The sequence below is a fragment of the Trachurus japonicus genome, chromosome 21 (assembly GCF_045865225.1).
Source record: "Trachurus japonicus isolate A0001 chromosome 21, Traja_1.0".
Lineage (NCBI taxonomy): Eukaryota > Metazoa > Chordata > Actinopteri > Carangiformes > Carangidae > Trachurus > Trachurus japonicus.
In genome coordinates, this window is record NC_140927.1 from 19,480,470 (window position 1) to 19,501,204 (window position 20,735).

At 44.1% G+C, this 20,735-nt stretch overlaps 1 protein-coding gene across 2 annotated transcripts; it reads left to right on the forward strand.

The window, feature by feature from the left end:
* The first annotated feature begins 727 nt into the window (after window positions 1-727).
* dop1b (DOP1 leucine zipper like protein B) lies at window positions 728-20,127 on the forward strand. Of its 2 annotated transcripts, none has more exons than XM_085766038.1 (38): window positions 728-1,158; window positions 4,079-4,259; window positions 4,759-4,940; window positions 5,047-5,217; window positions 5,984-6,173; window positions 6,326-6,424; window positions 6,785-6,908; window positions 7,020-7,129; window positions 7,315-7,426; window positions 7,522-7,642; window positions 7,782-7,901; window positions 8,037-8,145; window positions 8,341-8,577; window positions 8,668-8,969; window positions 9,066-9,469; window positions 9,578-9,849; window positions 9,950-10,102; window positions 10,265-10,365; window positions 10,683-10,873; window positions 11,223-12,804; window positions 13,568-13,667; window positions 13,750-13,941; window positions 14,060-14,182; window positions 14,269-14,403; window positions 14,502-14,557; window positions 14,641-14,745; window positions 14,920-14,986; window positions 15,369-15,528; window positions 16,216-16,298; window positions 16,389-16,498; window positions 16,585-16,734; window positions 17,654-17,715; window positions 18,023-18,151; window positions 18,245-18,381; window positions 18,501-18,556; window positions 18,662-18,805; window positions 18,917-19,049; window positions 19,140-20,127. In XM_085766038.1, exons 2-38 carry the CDS (start codon window positions 4,122-4,124, stop codon window positions 19,395-19,397), a joined length of 6,918 nt encoding a protein of 2,305 aa, XP_085622164.1. In that variant the 5' UTR covers window positions 728-1,158; window positions 4,079-4,121; the 3' UTR covers window positions 19,398-20,127. The 2 variants fall into 2 exon arrangements, with proteins under 2 accessions (XP_085622164.1, XP_085622165.1); XM_085766039.1 differs by having other exon boundaries at window positions 18,062-18,151.
* The last annotated feature ends 608 nt before the right edge of the window (window positions 20,128-20,735 follow it).

The following is a 20,735-nucleotide window of genomic DNA, read 5'->3' on the forward strand; positions in this document are numbered from 1 at the left end:
GGTGAACACTCACCATGCTGTAGGGCTCCACCACATCAACATGATTTTCGAGCAGAGTTAACCCAGATATATTACATAGGCTAGTGTATTTGTATGTTCATGTTGTGCGCAAAAGATCATAACTCGTGCGCACAAGATAATTATCCTGCGTAAACAAGTTATCATCTCGTGCGCACGTGATGAAAAAAAAAAAATACAACTTTGCTGGACTCAGGCCAGGGGCTCCAGAAGATACTGGCGGGGGTTGTTATTTTCATGAATCAGATCTCTAAATATAGCCCAATAGTTACTATCATATTTTGAATATAGCTATAACTTCAGCAAGTGAACAAAAGCACTAAAAGCTTCGTTTGTATCTTGGCATCAGGGGGGAGGCACGGGCGCTCGCAATTAAAGTTGTTACACCTGCGCACGTGCATTGGCCTTCATGACGTCATCTAGGGCGCTCTTTTTAGTTAAGTGCAGACCGCTGAGATGGTCCCCTATCTCAGTGAGGTGATGGAAACGACATAGACATAGACATAGACATAGACATGTATAAATAGTCATATAAATAGCTTACCTGGGTCTAAATTTACATATAGGGGGGAGGGGTTCTGATAGGCTATACGAGTTGAATAAATATTTAAGAGAGTGTGCTCATGTCAAAAAATATCTGACAGTGAGGTGAGAGGTTTGTAAACACGGCACATCCTGGACTGTACCAAAGCCGGAGGGCAGTGAGTTCACAGTAAAGTCTGGATCTCCATATTAACACCGCGCGAAGAGAAACTGGTTTCTTTATCTTTCCCCTTTTTGGCCTCGGGTGATAATTAAGAAAAAAAGTTGGTGGTGTGTTGACTTTTTAATGACAGTTAAAAGATAAACATCTCCTTTTTTACCGTTCAAAAACACCCCCCGCCCCACCCCAGCCCTTTCTCTGGGCGGAAGTGAACCGTGGATCAGCTGAGCGCGAGGATCCCGCCCCGTTAGCTGGGGCTGTCATCATCAGTCCTGCTGCTGCTGAAGCGGTTTGTTGCGGACTCACGCATCCTCTTGGACAGATTTCTAGTTCGCTACGGTTTTCCTATGGTGTCTCGTTAAGGTGGGATATTGAGCATGAAGACCGGGCTTTGAAGCCAGTGTGTTCCGGTTCGTTCTCGGCTCGTTTCCCAATTGGTGAGTCATTAATGCACCTGATGTCTGGACAATATTGTTTACGGCGGTGCTGTTCGACCAAGCGTCTCATGCTGTGTTCATTTCACCAGAGGAGCTTGTTATTTTTTTTTATCTCACACTAGAAATGTTAAACCTGGTCGTTTAAATACGTGTTAAGTTACATTATTATGGCTATAGCTAGCTTGCTATATTGCCATAATTGTGAAATTGAAATAGGCTAATGGTAAAATGCGAATAAGCTAGTGGTACACGCATTTTTAATTGCAGAAAAACATACATAGTCATGAAAGCAGAGATGTTTATCATCCAGTCTGTGGTGTGAGGTCGTGCAGTTACATAATAGTGTCCACTGATGCTTCAGTGTGATCACAGAGCATTTAGCCTAAGATGCAGCAGCCAACTATGTACTCTCAGTCAGTTTAATGTTGGAGGGTGTGCACTGTGCATGTGTCTGCTCATGTGCAATCTCGCAGCCAAACACCATCACATTGAAGCCTGTTGTAGTGGTGGTGTCAGTCAGGTGACACAGTCCACAGCTGGGCTCGCTGTGAGCCATATAGTGTCCACCCTCAAAGCACACACTCTGCAAAACAACAGGCCCGTGGAAATGCATATTTGGCTGGGCTTGTGCCTTGTGTGCATACAATAAGGAAGTTGCGGTGGTGCGATCAGTTCTGCTCTGCCTTCACAATTTGATTATCAAGCTGTTACCTATGAATAAGCCGAGTATTTATGTTCCTCATTTGCTTGATGATTGCACAGGTCTGTGTGCATTCAAAACATCTCAGCCAGCTCTGCACAGGATAGGATCAATTAAGCAACACTTGCATTTTAGACAGATTCATCTTTCACATGCTTTTCCTGATGTACTTAAATATTAATATCAAAGCTGTCAGTGGGGAGGAGAGTAGGGGGTCTAATCCACCAGTGACTGGGTTGTAGCTATGGGTCTTTACAAATGCTGAGGTCACGAGTCCTGCATGTGGCTTTCATTGGTAAGAAGGGCTTATATTTCAGCTATTTGATCATTTCAAGGCACAGTTAGTGAAACACGATGGAATGCCATGTTTTTTTTTACGCAAAGTGGACCAAACATTGATTCATGTAAACAAAGGAAAGTTACCTCTCTACATGTTATTATATGGCCTACTGTTCAATTATTCTATCAATTAAATATGGCACCAGTGACACTTATCTCTCCACCACTAAAACATAAACAAACAAACCCTCCTAATTTGTCAGTATCAGCTTATCAACGTAATGTGTGAACTGTCAACTGTAAACTGTCTTGGTTGGTGAATAACCAGAATTAATGAACCCCTTCCAACAGTTTTACATCTTATCTTTTATTTAAAAGTCAATGTTGATTAATAGATCTGCTGGGTTTGTCGGGTAGGGTTGCCTCATGGTGGTTTATTTAACAAAGGTCTGCAGTGTATTGTTTGGAAGGAGTTTGTGAATCACCATTGAGGTTTATTTATGGACAGTTTGCAGGGTCCATTCAGGAGATAAGAGGGGAAATGCTGTTTTCCTCACTCTCCATCGCTTGGCAGTTCATCGTTCTCTCCTTTTACGAGCGATGTCCCCAATTTTCTCTCACTCGCTGACTGTCACACTGTCAGGTTTGTTTCATCACAAGAAACAATCCTCCTCTTTCTCTCCCTTATTCCCACGGATCTGGGACTGGATTTTTTTATTAGCCTACTTTATCATTGTACTGCAGGTTTTCCTATCAAAGGTCATCGGAGGCTCCTTAAATTGCTTATTTTGATTGAGTGTCAAAGAACCCACTGTATTTAGTTTGTAAAAAATATGAGGTGGCATAAATCATATCATATTTCCAAATTTTTAACTTGGTATTTCTATTTTGCAAGTGACCCAGAAGAGTTGTCAGTTATTGAGTTATCACTGATCATTTTTCTGCAGTCACCTGTTTGTCTCAGCTCTAATGCACTGCCATCCTCAGCACGTGCTGTTGGGCTTGTCCACCATCGTAAAGCTCCACTCGGCTCGCCCACGGGGAGTCCAGATGTCTGTGCTCCTCTAATCCTGCCATGCCACTCCCCCACCCATCTCTCTGTTTAGCTGTATTCAAACACACAACAGGCACAAACACACACACAAACAAACTCACACACCACCGCCTGTGCCATGTGCTTGAAAGCAAGACAGCGACTCTTTCTAGATCATGTATTTAGCTGTCGGGTGCTCTGTAGAAAATGAAGGTGTGTTATTTGGCCAGTGAGGCCTAGAATAAGATACCACGGTTAAGTTCTTTCTCAGGACCCTTTTAAATCTGCATTAATCAATATTGTTGAATAAACAAAGGATCATACAGCTTTATTTGAGGTACAAGTGGTTGTAGTGATGATAAAACAGAATTAGCATCCAGTCCGTAGAGATTTTATATTTTTAGCTCTTTTATTTTGGTTTTCTGGGCCACAACTTCAGTGTTTGTTTTACTTGAGGTGATAAATTGTCTACGTTGCTCCATTTTTTCCATCAAGAGGCCAAAAAGCTCAATTAATGCAGCTTCAGATTTCACTCTGTGAGACAAGCTGTAGGGCCTATTTCTCCGAACCCAATCCATAACTTGTTTTTCTCTAGAAGTGCATTCATAGTTTGTGTTGGGACTCCTCCCTCATCAGACTGAGAGACAGGTCAGTCAGACGAACACCGACCGGTCATGAATGAGGACATTTGTCTCCTTTTGCCTCAGAGCTTGTGTATGTCAGTGAACAGAGCTAAATTGGCTAATTTTATTTGCTATAAACAAGCCTCAGAGGCAGAGGGAAATCCAGCAGGTTGCAGGCATACAGATACTCTCACAGAACTTGTTCTTTTCGTTCCAGCTCGATAAACTAAATAAGCTGTTTTTTCCCCCCCTCAAAACCTCTCATTTGTCTCGCCTCTCCTCCAGACACATTGTGCTGCTGAACATGCTGGGATCAGACTGATGCAACATGGATCCCGAGGAGTTAGAGCTGCAGAATGACTACCGTTACCGTAGCTATGCGGCAGTCATTGAGAAAGCGCTGCGAAACTTTGAGTCTTCAAGTGAGTGGGCTGATCTCATCTCCTCCCTGGGAAAGCTCAATAAGGTACAGTATGGTGCTCTTAGATTACCTGTAACACTAAACCTGCTAATGGCTTGTGCGAACGGTCTGTGTTCTTGTGTTAGAAATGATTTCACATCTGTAATTTCTTTTTTCCATGACTGTTTTTGTGGGTGTTAATTTCACAGCTTATGCGTCTCAGTTCTCTGTAGTTATGAGGAAGTTCTTTTTAATCTTGACTATGTGCTTTACAACTTCATTGCTCAAGGCTTGTAGTCATTTATGCAGAGCAGATATTTACTTTGGTGTCTGTGTGTGTGTGTGTGTGTGTGTCGATGCACAAAAATTAGTCCTTAAAGTACATTGCAAATGTGAGGGAGAGAAAATTTTCATGTTCATGCAAAATCCTGTTCATCCAGTGTCTGTTGTGTTGTTTTATTTAAAGTCTTATGTGTTTTTTGCAGAATTCTGCCTCAGTGCATTAATTCTTTGATGAAAGACCAATCCAGCTCCTTCACGTTTTCTCTCTCTTTGTCTCTCTCAGGCCCTGCAGAGTAACCTCCGCTACTCACTCTTACCCAAGAGGCTGATCATAGGGAAGCGTCTGGCACAGTGCCTACACCCGGCCCTGCCCAGCGGCGTGCACCTCAAGGCTCTGGAGACCTATGAGGTCATCTTTAAAATCATCGGCACAAAATGGCTGGCCAAGGATCTGTTCATTTACAGGTGAAAATACAAATACCCTCATTGTTTTACTGCTTCAAGGAGAGTGATACTGACCTGATTACCAGTGCAGCTTTTTTTGTGACTTTTGTATCTCTCTGGTTTTTAGCTCAGGGTTGTTCCCACTGTTGGGCCATGCAGCCATGGCAGTGAAGCCTGTGCTGCTGACGCTGTATGAGCGTTACTATCTCCCACTTCAGCGGGCTTTGCTGCCCAGTCTTCAGGCCTTCATAACCGGACTCCTGCCAGGCCTAGAGGAGGGTCTGGATGTCTACGACAGGTACACGCCTCACACTGCTTTAGTCAGAAGAGACAACCTGCTGAAAATACTATTTACTACCTGTTTGCATATTCTTTGCTTTTTTGCAGTGTTGTAAAGTTGAAAGGATTAAGGGATTAAATGTAGTTTTCTCACAGAACAGCCTTTTTTCCAAACAATATCCTAATCCTAAACTAACATTATAAATGAAGTCTTATATATACCTTCAAGATGTTCTAAAGAGGAACTGCTCTTTTTAAGGTGTTGGCGTGTTCAGCAAGTGTTGTGCAACTTGAGATAAAGCCTCACTTTGTTCAGAACCTATCTGTTCTCTGATTATTTTTATTTGTACCGACTCATCACAGGAGAGGAAGTTGTATCTTACTTCACTTTGTCCTCCTTGGTATTAAGATTCACATTTCACTTCAGAGTTGTATGCAAAAATTCAGGGGCTTTAAAAAAATGGCTCAAACATTTGCAGACTGCATGATTACAGAAGTAACAAGATATTAACATTTGAGGAAGGGCTCAGCTCTTTATCTGTTTGTTGCAGGGGTTGTTTTCATTTCAAAAACACATGTTTTGCCCAAACTTTAACATGCAACTATGTATATGTCTGTGATGATGTGTAAATAGAGCTTTATTACTGAACGACTGTTTTGATCAGAATTGATTGGCATGACCACGAGGATGGTCTGCTGCTCAGAAATATAGATTTATTAGTAGACATACTGTTGAACACACGTCAGTGAGTTCTCTTCATTTCGTCTTCTCTCTCTCTGTCTAGGACTGATGCATTGCTGATCAAGTTGTCACTGCTGGTGGGTCAGCAGGTGTTTTACGGCGCCCTGTGGGGCAGCATGGTGGTCAGCTCCTCAGTGCGGCTGCCCGCCTCAGTCTTCATAGTCACGCATTTCGACCGTATGGCGTCCCTGCAGCAGCAGGCACACATGTTAGGCTACGACCACCGCCTAGTGGTGAGTGTTTGTGTCTTACAACACATAGTAACAAAGATCAACACAAAGGGGAATATTTTTTCTGTTATGTTTCAGTGTATTTCAACTGTTTTCTGCATCGCCATCTTTTTGTTTTCTGTCTGATTGAAATCTCGGCTTCTCTGTGTGTCCAGGTGAAGTCAGTGTGTCTTTCTCTGCAAGACTCAAACGCCCTGGTGCAGAGGAACATGCTTGAAATCCTGCTCTTCTTTTTCCCCTTTGCCACATGCCTGGTAGGTTTACACAAAGTAAAGGTGTGAAAGGTGAAGGATTCTGGGAGTTATGGTGGCCTTTAAAGAGCATGTTTCTATTTCAATCGACTGAGGCCCAATGAAACCCTTTGCTGTTGTTTGGGGGAAAAAATATATAGTGATAACAATTGAAAATCCTCTTCAACTGAGTCTTAGTTAGATCACTGTGTGTAATATACGTATCAGACTTAGACAACAGCTTAACATTTTGATGAAAATATGATGCGTTACTGTTAGGAATTTTCTGTGGTACATTTTGTTTTATCTCCCCTCTTCATTGAAAATTGCAAGTGCTGTACCATCTGTACCACTCCTTCACTGTTGTGTGTGTCGTTGGTTCAGGACCCAGCAGCGACCTGTATTGTTTTGAGTGAGGACGACATGACCACAGTGGTGTCTGCAGCTTCACTCACACTGCTACGCAGAGACATGTCCCTGAACAGACGCCTCTACGCCTGGCTCCTAGGTGCTTACTTGAGTCATATAAACCGTGTGTCATCATACCACTTTTATTGTTATTGGTCTCTCAGTTGACTTACTAATGTTTGTCCTCATGCACATATAAATGTATTTTCAGGCACAGACACAAAAGGGGAAATGGTGGCCCCACACCAGACTCTCTCCTCCACCGCAGAGGATCATACATCATACTACTTCAGCACCTACTCCAGAGATTTCCTTGTACAGGTAATGCACATATATCTAAGCACACTGGCACATGCTAAAACCTTAAAAGTACTTGTATACTAACTGATCTCTCAATCTTTAAGTGAAATATTCTTATTTGTTTTTGGTTTGTCAGATGTGTTGGCCTAAACAGAGCACTAATCAATGTTTATCTTATTTTAATCTGTTTATTTTTGTGACTCCAGGCTCTGATTAACATCCTCAAACAGAAGGATGTTGAGAGTGACCCTGAGAATGTGATTGGATACCTCAGGCCCTTCCGCATCATTGTCAGCCTGCTGGATAAACCAGAGATCGGTAGGCAATAACTTGATCCGCCTCTCTCTGTCAATGTGTCAGCCTTATGCTAAACTGGTTTAAATTTATTTTATGATTATGATGGTTTTGCTCAGGTCCAGTTGTTTTGAGCAATGTGTTGCTGGAGGTGGTCCGAGCCTTTTACAGCTACTGTCGACAGATGCTGGGGGAGGACACCATCACCAGCTCAGGGCTCTCAGGCAACCAGCTCGCCAGGTGAGAGTCACAGATGAGAGGACGTTCACGGTTGAATACATCATTTCACTGATGATACATATGTGACACAATTGCAAAAAAAAAAAAAAAAAAGAGTGAACACAGACAGGTGGTGATTTTGCTATGTTTTCTTCAACAGCAAGATAAAAGAGAATAAAAATGCATCAGAGATCATAAAGACGGTGAATATGCTCGTGAGCTCCATGAACAGTGAATACCTGTGGGAGTACATGACACGACGCTTCTGCACTTCACTCAGGTACAGCAGGGTTGACTGTGACAGTTGAATTGAGACTACATGACATGTTAATCTATAAAACATGAGCCGATCAGTGAATAGCTGAGTTCACTATGCCGTGTCTAGATTTTATTTTATTCTATTCTTTCTCTGTAGTGAAAAAGATGATCCACCAACGCCTCCTCAGCAGGACCGCAGTCATCCTGCTCCCTCAGTCACAGAGATGTCCAATCTCATCATTTTCCTCCTTGATGTTCTTCCTCTGGTAAAGTGCACACACACACACACACACACACACATCCCTGCTGCATCCCTCTGGTCATCAGCTGCAGTTAACTCGCAACAAATATTGACAATTATTCAACACTATGTGACTCAGTCCTGACTCATACATACAAATACAAACCTGAAGAAAGTTGTACACAATTAGTCATTTCTACATGTCTGTTTTTACCCTCAGGAGCTCCATGCTGACATCCAGTTCCAGTTCCTCCCAGAGATGCTGGGCATCATGCTGCGGACCCTGCGCACCCACATGGACACCGTCAGTCCGGAGGACGTCACACACAGCCTGCGTGCCTGCTTCAAGGTCCTCAGTAAGATCCAAATGCCTGTGGCTTACTTAGACCTTGAGGCAGGATCTCACTCGGAGGAAACTGAGTCACAGACACTGGAGGAGGAAGGCAAAGAAGTGCAGGTGAGAGATTTTCCATTTTTCCTGTCTACTTTTGAAGTATTTTTTTTTATAATTGACTGTGCCTCACAACAAACTTTGTATTTTATGTAGGAGATTGAGCAGGATGGAGAGAAAAATGGCAGTGTTACTCAAGTTAATGGTCACCATGACGATGAGGAGCTGAACAGAGATGATGCGGAGCCTGCAAATGGCAGTTACGCAGCACTCAGGTCTGAGGACAGCGGACTGGGGATCAGTGCTTCACCGTCAGAGCAGCATCTCCCACCAGGGATGGGGATGGGGACAGAGGGGAATGGGATTTACAAAGAGGGGGACGGAGTGTGGAGGAGGGGAGGCAGCGTTGACACAATGACCGGCTGTTTGCAGGATATACTGTCCTTCATAACCACAAGGTAAACTACTGTCCCATCAGTTGCAATATAAATTGACTTCTCTGAGGACCAACTGTGATCTTTAAATATATTTTTTTTATTCCTGTCATGTGTCAGATACCTGCTCGTACAGGTGGAGGATGTCGGGGGGCCTGAGGAAGCGCCGCAGCCGGACACATCTGACGCCTCCGTGGATCAGAAGACTCTGTTGACGAGCATGGGAGGGCGTGAAATTAAAGACAAACTCACTGGACTGTTCACCCCAAACAAACTCAAACCTCGACCCGCAGCAGACGCCCAGCTCTCAGCAGCCCCGCTGGAAAAGAAAAAGGAGCGTGCGAAGCCAGGCTGTCTGGACTGGGCGGCGGGCTACATGCCCCGGGGCAAGGCGGAGATCTCCGAGGCTTGTCGACAGGCCTTCACCGCCACCTGCCACCTGCTGCTAGAGTGCACCACCTTCCCTGTCTACTTAAGCGAAGAGGAGACTCTGGCTCTCCATACGGACATGTTTGGCCACACAGGTCAGCTCACAGATGGGTTGTGTTTTTTTGCAGCAGACTTAATGACCGACATCTACACGCTTTAACCCACAAAGATGAAGTAATTCATGTGTTTTTTGTCTTCCTCAGGCACTGACGTGGACAGCCTGCCAGTATGGCTAAGGTCCTTGATGACCCTGTGCTGCCTGTCCAGGGACTACAACGTTCAACACACAGCGGTTGCCTCCCTGTTGGAACTCATCAACCACTCCCAGTCCTTAGTGCTGGTCATCCAGGACAAACACAGACGTTACCAGTCCTCCGACTCCAACCCTCTGAGTGGACGACTGCAGATGGTCACCGTGCCGCCCATCTACCCAGCTGTGCTCCGGGGCATAGAGGAGGCCACGGATTTTTACCAGGTAATATCATCGAAGCGTCTGAATTATTCAGAGCCGGTGTGTATACAGTAAACTCTGTATTTTCAGATGTTGTGCTTTCTGATTCTGTGCTGTGATGCAGAGGGTGTCCCAAGTGCTGTGGAGCCAGCTGGATGTGGAGCGAAGAGAGCAGCACATTTCCTGCGTGGAACTCTTTTACAGGCTCCACTGTCTCGCTCCGTCGTCGTCGATCTGCGAAGATATCATCTGTCAGGCTCTGTTACACAAAGACAAGGTGTGCGCTCACCTGAAACAACAACTTGTTCTCACACTTGCGTTTCCCTCACAGCATCTTCTGGATATGTCAGTTTAACTGGGTCACACAAACAGATCTTCTAGGACATGTAATGAACTGAGCAAATAAGCCAGTGGTTTGACTTTTGTTTGTCCGCTGCAGGCTGTTAGGCTGGAAGCACTGCACCGCTTCACAGTGCTGTGGCACCTGACCCGAGAGATACAGACCAACAGGACCATGTCTCTCAACCGCTCATTTGACCGGTTAGTACCTGTTCATAAAAATATAATGCATTTAGGACAAATATAGCATCTCTTTCTGTCATCCCAGTGTATTTTTATACTTAGTCTCAGCCCTTGTTTTATGTTGTTAAATTTTCCACATGTGGGTCGGTGCTGCTCTAAATGTAGATTCACCTGCTACTGAAACTGGCAAAGTGGGAACTAGGTTTAGAAAAGTTCATGCAAATGTCCTACAGTGTGAGAAGTGAAACCTGAAGTGAATCTGTGTCACTTGTGTTTATTCCAAGCAAATATGCAACTGCTGACATCTGTTCTTGAAATGTGTGTTTCTCCCTCAGGTCTCTGTGTGTTGTGGTGGATAGTTTGAGCTGCACCGACGGTTCGATACGTGCAGCAGCTCAGTGCTGGTTGGTCAGGGCGTTGTCTCTCAATGACGTGATCCGAATCTTGGAGCCTATTCTGCTGTTACTGCTCCACCCCTCCACCCAGCGCTGCTCCATTCAAAACATCAAACAAAATCTCACTGCTGGTAAGTGTATGTATCCACAGTGTGTGTTTTGAATGAGTAAATTAAATGTTTTTGTTTTTTTTGAACGCTTTATTAAAGGGGAACTATGCAAGTCTGGTCACTTTTCCACTGTTTTGCTAACCCTCCTCCTGGCCAAGTGCATTTGTTTACAACAAAGCAGACGAGAAAGCAATCCATAGAGCGGCACATAACATTATTATATCATATACGATGTGTATATTTGTGTAGTCTTACGTGTTATAAACAAGAGATCATGGGTTACGGGGTGCGTTTGTGTCGCAGTGCCGCAGAGACGAGATATAAATCCTGTATAGTTCCTCTTTAAGCTGACGTTTCCTTTGCTCTATAGGTAACCTGAAGGGTCTGAGCAGCAGAAGTCGAAGCTCCACCAAAACGTCTGGGACATCTGCGGACGCCATGGCAACAGAGGTTACCACCTTAAATCTCGCCAACATCGTGGACCGTGAGTCCCTGTGGGCGGAGTTAGACAGCGGTCCAGAGCCGGTCAAACCACTGGACTCTCTAGTGCTATCGAGGAGCGAGAGCGAAGAGACGGAGGAGGAGGAGGACAGAGCGGAGGAGGAAGAGGAGCCCGAAAGCGAACACACAGAGTCGGCCGACACCAGCGGCGCCCAGGTATCCACGGAGAACTCCAGCTCCTGCTCTGCTCCGTACCGCAGCAGCGAGGAAGGCGGAGACGTCAACGGCCTGCGGAGGGTGGAGTCAGAGCACACGCAGGCGTCTGATTCGCTGTCAAGCGAGGACGAAGAGGATCTGGAGCTGGAGGCCATGGCCCGGTCTCGTCTGTTAAAACAGGAGCGTGAAAAGAGAGAGGCCATCGACTCTCTGTTCCGACACGTGCTGCTGTACCCTGTGGCGGGCGGCTGGCGCCATCTGCTCCAAGGCCTGGCGCTGCTGGACAGCCTGCTGAGGAGCAGCGCCGAGTGCCCCCTGGTGGACGCGCTCTCCTCCACCTCTCTGGACACGAGCTCTGCCGCACATTTAAACCTGGTTTCTAACCTCTTACAGCGACATCAGCAGGTGCAGGACGGCAAAGGCTTCTTTGGCGGCCTGCTCTCCCCCTCCTCCTCCCCGTCCGTGCCCCCGTCCCTTCTCATCGAGCTGCTGGTGTCGCTGTGCCTGCGATTCCTGCGCTCCCATTACCCTTCGTACCTGAGCCTGGGGCCTCTGGACCTGCAGGGGAACAGGGAAGTTCAGGTGAAGAGCGTGGAGGTGCTCACCCGGATGGTGAACCAGCTCAGCTGCGTCGCCCGAGGACAAGAGGGCAACGGCGCCAGTCTGGAGGCCATCCGCAGACTCCTGTCAGGATGTAAAGTGCAGCAATACGCTCTGCTTACGCTCTCTGCATCCATGTACGTCAGCCAAAGGGGATCAGACAAGGGACCGCCCAGAAATGTGGAGCTGCTGGACGAACACGGCGGCCTGTCAGAGGAGAGCCTGGTGCATGTTGGATCAGGGTCGGGACAGGAACAATACCCTTTACAAATGGAACTACTGAAACTCCTTCAGGCACTCATAGTCCTGGAGCACCACGTGTGGGTCGGTGGGTCCGATTCACGAGGCTCTCCCAGTCATCCGGGGGAACCTCGTGAATCCCCGACCGCCGCCACCCCGCTTGCTCGCGAGTGGCAAACCGCGGTCCTTTTCCAGCAGTCCATCAAGGCGGCCCAGTACGTCCAGAGTCACCGCATCACAGCCCAGGGGATGTTTGTTTCTGCCGCTGCCAGGGCCCTGCAGCCTCAGTACGGCTACGCCATGCACCCCCACTGGGTGTCGCTGCTGTGCTGCTCGCTGCCCTACTTGGGACGCTCCCTGGCCATCATCGTGGCTCCTCTCATCAGTCAGATCTGCAGGAACTTGGACGAGTTGGTGAAGCTGTACGAGCACGATGGGGGAAAGACGAGTCAGAGGTAGGTTACACCACCTCAAAACACAAGCTCTCGGCACTATAGTTTTGTACACTGTGACCATGTAATAGTTAAATCTGTCTTTTTCAAACAAGGCTGTCTGATATTCAGTGTCTAGTAAACCATCAGTCAATCCCACAAAGGCCCCATGACCAAAACCAAAATAAATTTTTTATAATTCTTGGTAATAATTTTGAAGATTATCCTATTATCCTATTAAATAAAATTTCTGAATGAATTATGATCTTATTTATTTGTGTGTGTGATAAATCAGCATGATAATGACCTGATGAAGGGCTGAGGAGCCCGAAACGTTGTCAGTAAAAATATTTGGAGCATAACGAGTTGTGCGGGCTGTTTCTTTTTTCTTTTGAAGCTACCCCCTTAGCCCAGCACACCAAGCAAGGGATGCGCGTATACTCTTACAATTTTTGTGATAAATCATAAAAAATGAGCAAGAAACGGCTATTAGTTTATTAGTCACAGATGAAGGAAAAGGAAAAAAAAAGGCCAGAAATGTAAAAAAAAAAAAAAAAAAAAAAAGTCCTTAAAAGCTCCCCATGATTTTAACTTTGAAATTCTAGTGAATAAAATGCACCCAAGCTTTACTCCAGTATGTTGTCTTAGAGGAAGATGCAAGAACATGAAACTAGTCATATGACAGCAATTTATGTGGTATATTATTTTGGGGCTTTTGCACCAAAAGTGGGATGGTTGTTAACAGGTCACATCACATATTTGATTTGTTATCGTGTCTTCTGATCAGCCTCGGTGGCAGGAGGGAGAACATCGCCCCTGACTACCCTCTGACTCTGCTCGAAGGCCTGACCACCATTACACACTATTGTCTACTGGACAACAAGAGGGTGAGGAGCAAGCACACACACAAACACACACACATTTGTACTTTTTACATCTATAGTAATGTCAGTTTCTTCTCTCTGTCAGTCCCTGGTTGCCTGTGATCCTATGGATGTCCGTAATGCCCGCAACGCTGTGATTGAAGCTCTGCCAGACATGCTCAGCAGTATGGCGTTGTTATGGGGTGCAGTCATGAGAGAGGAGCTCCAGAGGCGAGCGTCTGACTCTGGCCAGAGCAGCAAACACACCTCAACCTCTGTCTATTTCAAGAGCACCAAGGTGTGTGTTACTAACATATACGTACATACTGTATATATTTCTGCAGGCTTTTATGCCAACAGAGATATACGTTAAGAGCTGTGTTTATTGATCCTGTAATGTTGTTTTGTATGTGTAGATCCTACGTCAGCGAATTCTACAGTTCCTGGTCCCTCTGAGCGGCCAGTATGGAGTTCAGCTGATGGCCTCACTGGGAGTGGTGTGGAGCAGCAGGAAGAGTAAAAGGAGACATAGAAACAAGGTAAGACCTGCAGTGTGTTGCTAAACAAAGTCACTGATCGGCCTTCGAGTACTTTGCCTGCATCTTAACATCCTTGTCCTCTTCAGGTTTTACCTATGGCCAGCGAGGCCCGACTCACCATTGTGGATCTGGTAAAATCACTGAACACCCTACATACGGACAGCATCCTACATCTAGTCAAAGAGGTTGTGAAGAAACCTCATCAGATCAAAGGAGACCAGGTCAGCAAACATACATACACCCACACACAGATGATCAGTACTTTAATAATTTATTTTCTCTGATTTTCAAAACAATTGTCTGCTTTTTCCTCCAACAGAAATCAGTCTTGGTAGATATCCCCATGTTGCAGTTCAGCTACTCCTACATCCAGAGGTGAGGAGTTGATACGAACCTAAGTTAAATATGTCCATTCCTTAGAGCAGAATTTGTATAATAATCTCAATTTCTGTCTGTAGTATTTCAGCTCAGGCTCTGCAGGAAAACATTGCTCCTCTTCTCAGTTTGCTCCGGGAGTCTGTTCAGCTCAACCTGGCCCCACCTGGGCACTTCTTACTGTTGGGGTCAGTTTTTACACATTTGATGCTTGTTGCACATTCTTACATAAACAATATCAAGGTATACACTCCAAAAACAGCTCATAAGTGCCACAAAATTACAAAATATTTTTTCCTTTCATTAATGTATTAATTTCTTTTTGGTAAGTATAATATTCAGCAAATGTTCTTATCTTGCAGAATCCTCAATGACTTTGTCAACAGGCTCCCAAACCTGGACAATAAGAAGGATACACGAGACCTGCAGGTATGGAGCATATTCAGTTGCTACGGCTATGATTGAAGAACGCATGTGACGCAGTGTGTTGAAATCAGTGTATTTATGTGTCCTGAAGTAATCATACTCATGCGCACCAGGTTAAATTGATGTGCGTTTAACCTACATGCACCACCATTACATATGCATGGCAACACCACAGACAGGGAGTGTTGCCATGCACATAAAATGCAGAAAAGAAACTTTCTCTTTATGTACGTGGTGTAGAAAGAGACACTCTTAAGGAGAGATGAACAGAAAACAGGGTTATTTAATGCCCAGTTACAGAAGCCAGGGTTCTCATTTATACAGTATAACTATAACTATGTGGTATAATATAAATGCAGTCATCGATGGTGACATTATCATGCAGGAGGTGACCCAGAGGATCCTGGAAGCGGTTGGTGGGATCGCAGGCTCATCTCTGGAACAGACCAGTTGGCTCAGCCGCAGCCTAGAGGTCAAAGTGCAGTCGCAGGTTTGCCCCGAGGCAGCTGAACCCGAAGACGGAGACGTGGACGGTGAACACTGCGGTAACTTTCTTTTTAACAAATACACTCATGCATGACCACAGCTGCAGGTCCTGACCACTGGCTGAGAAAATGAAGGCCGTGTCAGAATTGGACCCGTCGGCGCTTGCAAATTGTTCCTGTTGCCATGGAAACGCTGCACTGTCGGCGCACTTTACCCCAGTATTTTCATGGACGGACTTCATCTTTTTTTTTACCCTCTTCTCAAATTTGACCTAAGAGCAGACACCTATTCCTGTATCCATGGAAACCAAGTGGTCCCCATGGGTTGCAGTAGCCCCAGGTACCGTCTGAAAGTAGCACTGATAAGAGGTTACACTGGTGAAGACACAGTTAAAACCAGCGATATTTGAAACATGCAGATGGTTGGTTCAAATTTGATTTAATTTTCATTCCATAAATTGACAGTAAAAGGTGAAAATTAAAGGAAACCCCTTGATGACTGAGTTGACTGAGTGATAAATGAATTGATGCAGATGCCTCCACTCACAGGTACAATTACCATTGTGTTGCATGTGTAATATATGCTCAGTTTGATTCTGAACTGAGTCAGGAAAGAGGCATTAATATATCGTGGTCATCCAGTCACAAGTTCAGCTCTGAGTACCAGCGTGTGCACTCAAAGACACACTGAGAATACATCCGAGACCCAATCACTCACTATTCTTTCCCTCTCTTTCTCTTTGTTAGAGTCACTGGCTCAAGCCAGCACCATGGTTTCCTCCTCCGCTCCATCTGTTTACAGTGTGCAAGCTCTTGTACTCCTGGCTGAGGTAGATTTCTGTGGTTTTATGCATGATGAGCAAATTAATGACTGAATTTTCATGTGTTTGTAGTGCTTGACACACTTTCTCACTGTGTAGATCTTGGCACCACTTCTGGACATGGTATACCGCAGCGATGAGAAGGAGAAAGCAGTTCCTCTCATTTCTCGGCTCATGTACTATGTTTTTCCATACCTGAAGAACCACAGGTAACTGCTGTTGCAGGGGTCTGAGTTATTTCAAGGAGCCTTAGCTCTTTTTAGAGTTCTTTTAACTATGACTTTCTCTTATCTAGTGCCTACAACATGCCCAGCTTTGAAGCAGGTGCTCAGCTGCTGAGCAGTCTGAGTGGGTATGCCTACACCAAAAGGGCCTGGAGAAAAGAAGTCTTTGAGCTCTTCATGGATCCTCTCTTCTTCACCATGGATGCCTCCTGTGCACCAAGGTTAGTTTGTTTGTCTGTTGAGGAATATTCAAAATACATACACGCATGGAAGAATCATCATAACTTTAGTAACTTTAATAACATTAGCTGAATGTGATGGATGTATGGTCCCAATGGCAGCAGGTAATAAAGTCCCTATATACAGTACAAGGTGGGATTCACAAACTGTTTTAGATTTGAGCTTAAATGCTCTATATTGTGACCTGTATTTATAATTGTAGATAGATCTGCTATAAATTAGAAGTAATGATTAGTTAGTTTCTACAGAGACAAATTAGATATTGAATATGTCACAGCATATCTGGTCCAGGATAGTTAAACCTCTCAATGTAATGCTATCCATTCAAACTCACAAACATAGTATTGATAGAAAAATGAATGCTTTTGCTTGGTCCCCCAAATGAATTAGGGGTTTTCACTTAAAGGTACAGTATGTAAGAAATCTAAAGCAACTGGCCGTAAAATCCTCCTAATATGTCACAGAGACTCAGGAATAATGTTCATATAACATGATGAACTCACCAACAACAGCACAGCCAGAGTCTTCGCATTAAAAATCTTTTTTTGCAGACTGCAAATCATGTTTATGTTTTGAATTTACGTGTTGGCATGTTGCGCCACCTAGCCCTCTCTCCCAGTCACGGCGGCGTCAGTGGCATTTCAGCCTCCGGTCTGCTTCCACTGAGCTGCCGCTACGGCTGGCAGAAAAAACCAGATCGCTGTGTTTTGAATTTGACTGCAGTAACCGTTTTTGGCCACATTCTTACATACTGTACGTTTAATATTTTGAGGTGTGTTCTGGTAAATCCTACAGATGTGTTTTATACTGTTAAAAGCTAAGTGTGTATCCCTTTTTACATGAATTAATTGAAAAATAATTTCTAATGTCTTCTGCTTCACTTCCTTGTGTCCTCTCTAGTTGGAAATCCATCATTGATCATCTCCTCACTCATGAGAAGACTATGTTCAAAGACCTCATGAGTGAGTACAGCCTCTATGATGCTGTAAAAATACAATTCTCTTCTTCTATAGGTGAGAGCAAGACTGTGATACCACAGGATTCATTTGTGTTAACTGAAGTAGAATACAACATGTTTGGGTCTGGAAGGGTTGAGAAAGCTCACAAAGGTTGTGAAAATGATCAATTCAAGAAAATAAAATTTAACCTTTTTTATTTAAGTTTTCAAATCAGTGCACTCAAAATATCACTTCTTGGCCTGTGGTTTCAAGTTCAAATTGCATGTTTTCATTATTTGCTGTTACAAACCATTATCTATGTGTGACATAGGCATGCAGAGTGGCTCCCTGAAACTGTTTGCTAATGTAGATCAGAAGCCCATGCTGCTGAAGCGCCAGGCGTTCGCCATGTTCAGTGGAGAAATCGACCAGTACCATCTCTACCTGCCTCTCATCCAAGGTGCGGTGCTGTTGCTGAATAACTATTGAAATTTGTTTATCAAAAAACATACATTAAAAACTGACCGATTATAAAAACCCTTTTTCCTTTCAGAGCGTCTCACAGAGGCTTTGCGTATGAACCCTAGCCCTGCTGTGCTAGCCCAGATGTTCCTGATGTTTCGCGTTCTCCTGTTGCGGATTTCATCACAGCACCTGACATCTCTTTGGCCAATCATGGTCACAGAACTGGTAAGATCTCAAACTTTGAAAACGTGGGTTTTAGAGTTGTGTAGACCGATCCACTGCTGAATTACTGTTTTTTTTAAATTCATATAATGGATTTTTTTTTTTTTTGACTTGATTTTCAGATTCGCATTTTTGCACGTCTAGAGAAAGCTCTGCAGGTTGATAAAGACGTCTCAAAGTGAGTTCATTTTGTATTAACAAATGCCTTTGTCTATGACATCCTGTTGATGCTTTTACTCAAGATACTTTGGTCCTTATTTTGCATGATTGTCTACTACCCCAGGCTGTCAAAAGCAGTGCGTGGAACCCTTGAAAGAAATGGACCAGTGAATTTCTCTCAAGCAGAGTTAGACATGTACCTGTCCGCCTGCAAATTCCTCGACACCTCCCTGGCTTTTCCTCCAGACAGGATACCACTCTTTCAGATGTAAGAGTCCAATTTAGACACATTACTCTTTTTCTTTTAGCTCTGGTGTTGCATACTCTGTGTGGGTGTTTATATCCGTCTTACTCTTTCTATTTCACTGTCCACATACAGGTACCGCTGGGCATTTGTCCCCGAGGTGGATGTGAGCCGCTACAACGGCCCAGAGACTGCACTGATGGAGGGCGAGCAGGAATGCATTCCCCACGTCATCAGGGTGTTGGAGGGGATACAACAACGTTATGGGGTAAGATCGTATGTGGGACTGAAGAGTGTTTTGTTTCATGAAATTACAATGTTCCCACTCTGATCGTGATGTCCTGACCTCACATTCCAGACGCTGAATGGGCTGAGTGAGGAATCATCCACGGAGCATTTGGAGTTTCCCCTCCTCACCCAGCGCTCCCTTCGCTCCATCACACAGCTGTTGCCTTTCCTTCGCACCCTTTGCTGCTCCTTCCAGGGCCCTCCTCCGTACAGCGACCCCATGCCCCACTGCCTGATAGCAGATTATCCAGCAGCTAGTACGGACACAGTCCTGAGGAAACTGGAGTTCATCACTGAAGAAGAGTTCCTGGACTCCATGGAGAGTTGAAAACTCAAGCATGAAAGCTCTTGTGACCCAAGTTTATCTTCTTAAGCTTTTTAATCTGCAGTCATAAAAATGGAAAACCTTAAACAGGCACAACCAGTGATAATGTTGTATTAAGAACTAGAAGAAAAAAAGGAAATGTTTTTTAAATGTTTTAACTTATCTGATTTCCACATTATGTACCTCTGAGGTGCTCTCACACTGAATCTGTACTGGAAAATCCAAGGGACTTTGTTGTAGTCAATCCAATTGGGTTTCTGGGTATGTAGGAAAAATGGTATTAATTTCAAATTATTTGGGAATGCTCCTTTCTCTCTCAATGATGCTTATCATCTTAACTGGAAAGTGTCATAGTATCTGCTCTCTTTGTTTTATGTCATTTTAGACTAAAAAAAAAAAAAAAAACCTTACCTCAAATGATTACCTATTGTTATTATGAATAGCAAAAGCTTCAGTAAGTTTTTTTGTTTGACACCAAATAGCAGATTCACTGTGAAGAACCTTCTTAAGTACTGTTTTTGTTCTGTTGAATTTTCCATAACTCTGACTAACCAGACTCTCCATTACAAACATACTGTATATCTGTCTGACTATGAGAATGTAACAACTGTCTGTCTGCAGGACCCTGATAAGTACTTTCTCTTTGATTGTTATGGGAGTCATTATGGGACCTCACATATTTACATTGTTATGAGTCTTATGAGTAAATTACTGAATGTGATTTGTGCACACCGGGAGACCCCATATTAATGGGTGTACCTCGGTAACATACATGGTTGCTACTGTTGGTGTTCAAGGGAAATCAGCCTTTCTTTGTAGTTAATCATGGATAGTTTTTACAACTGCCTGATGTTTCTTTTTTTTTTGTCCACTGAATGTTAAAGTAATTTATTTTGGATGTTGAAAGGACCATGTTAAGTTTTCAATTAACAGAAAGAAGCTACAATAAATTAAATATTAAGCCTAAGTGGTGTGTTTCCTTTCTTCAGTTTCAGTTTGTTTTTTCTAAAGAGGAAAAAAACAAGATAGGGTACACACACTGAACTCTCTCCAACTCCTTTGCATTAGGCTATGGTAATTTGCTGCTAATTTGTGTGTACAAACAAACAAACAGCATGATGCAGATAAATTGTAGAGTAGATCCATATCCATACTGCAGTGCTTTCTTGTCTACCCACCCATAAAGGGTAAATCCAGAGATTCTCAACCAAATACAACAAATTGTTATACCTATTATCAATTAATTCCAATTTGGGGAATTTTTACCCTTTTACCAATAGTGCCATCCTGGCAGATGAAAATGCTGTGGAGAGATACAGTTGAGGAGAAAAGGACGATGTC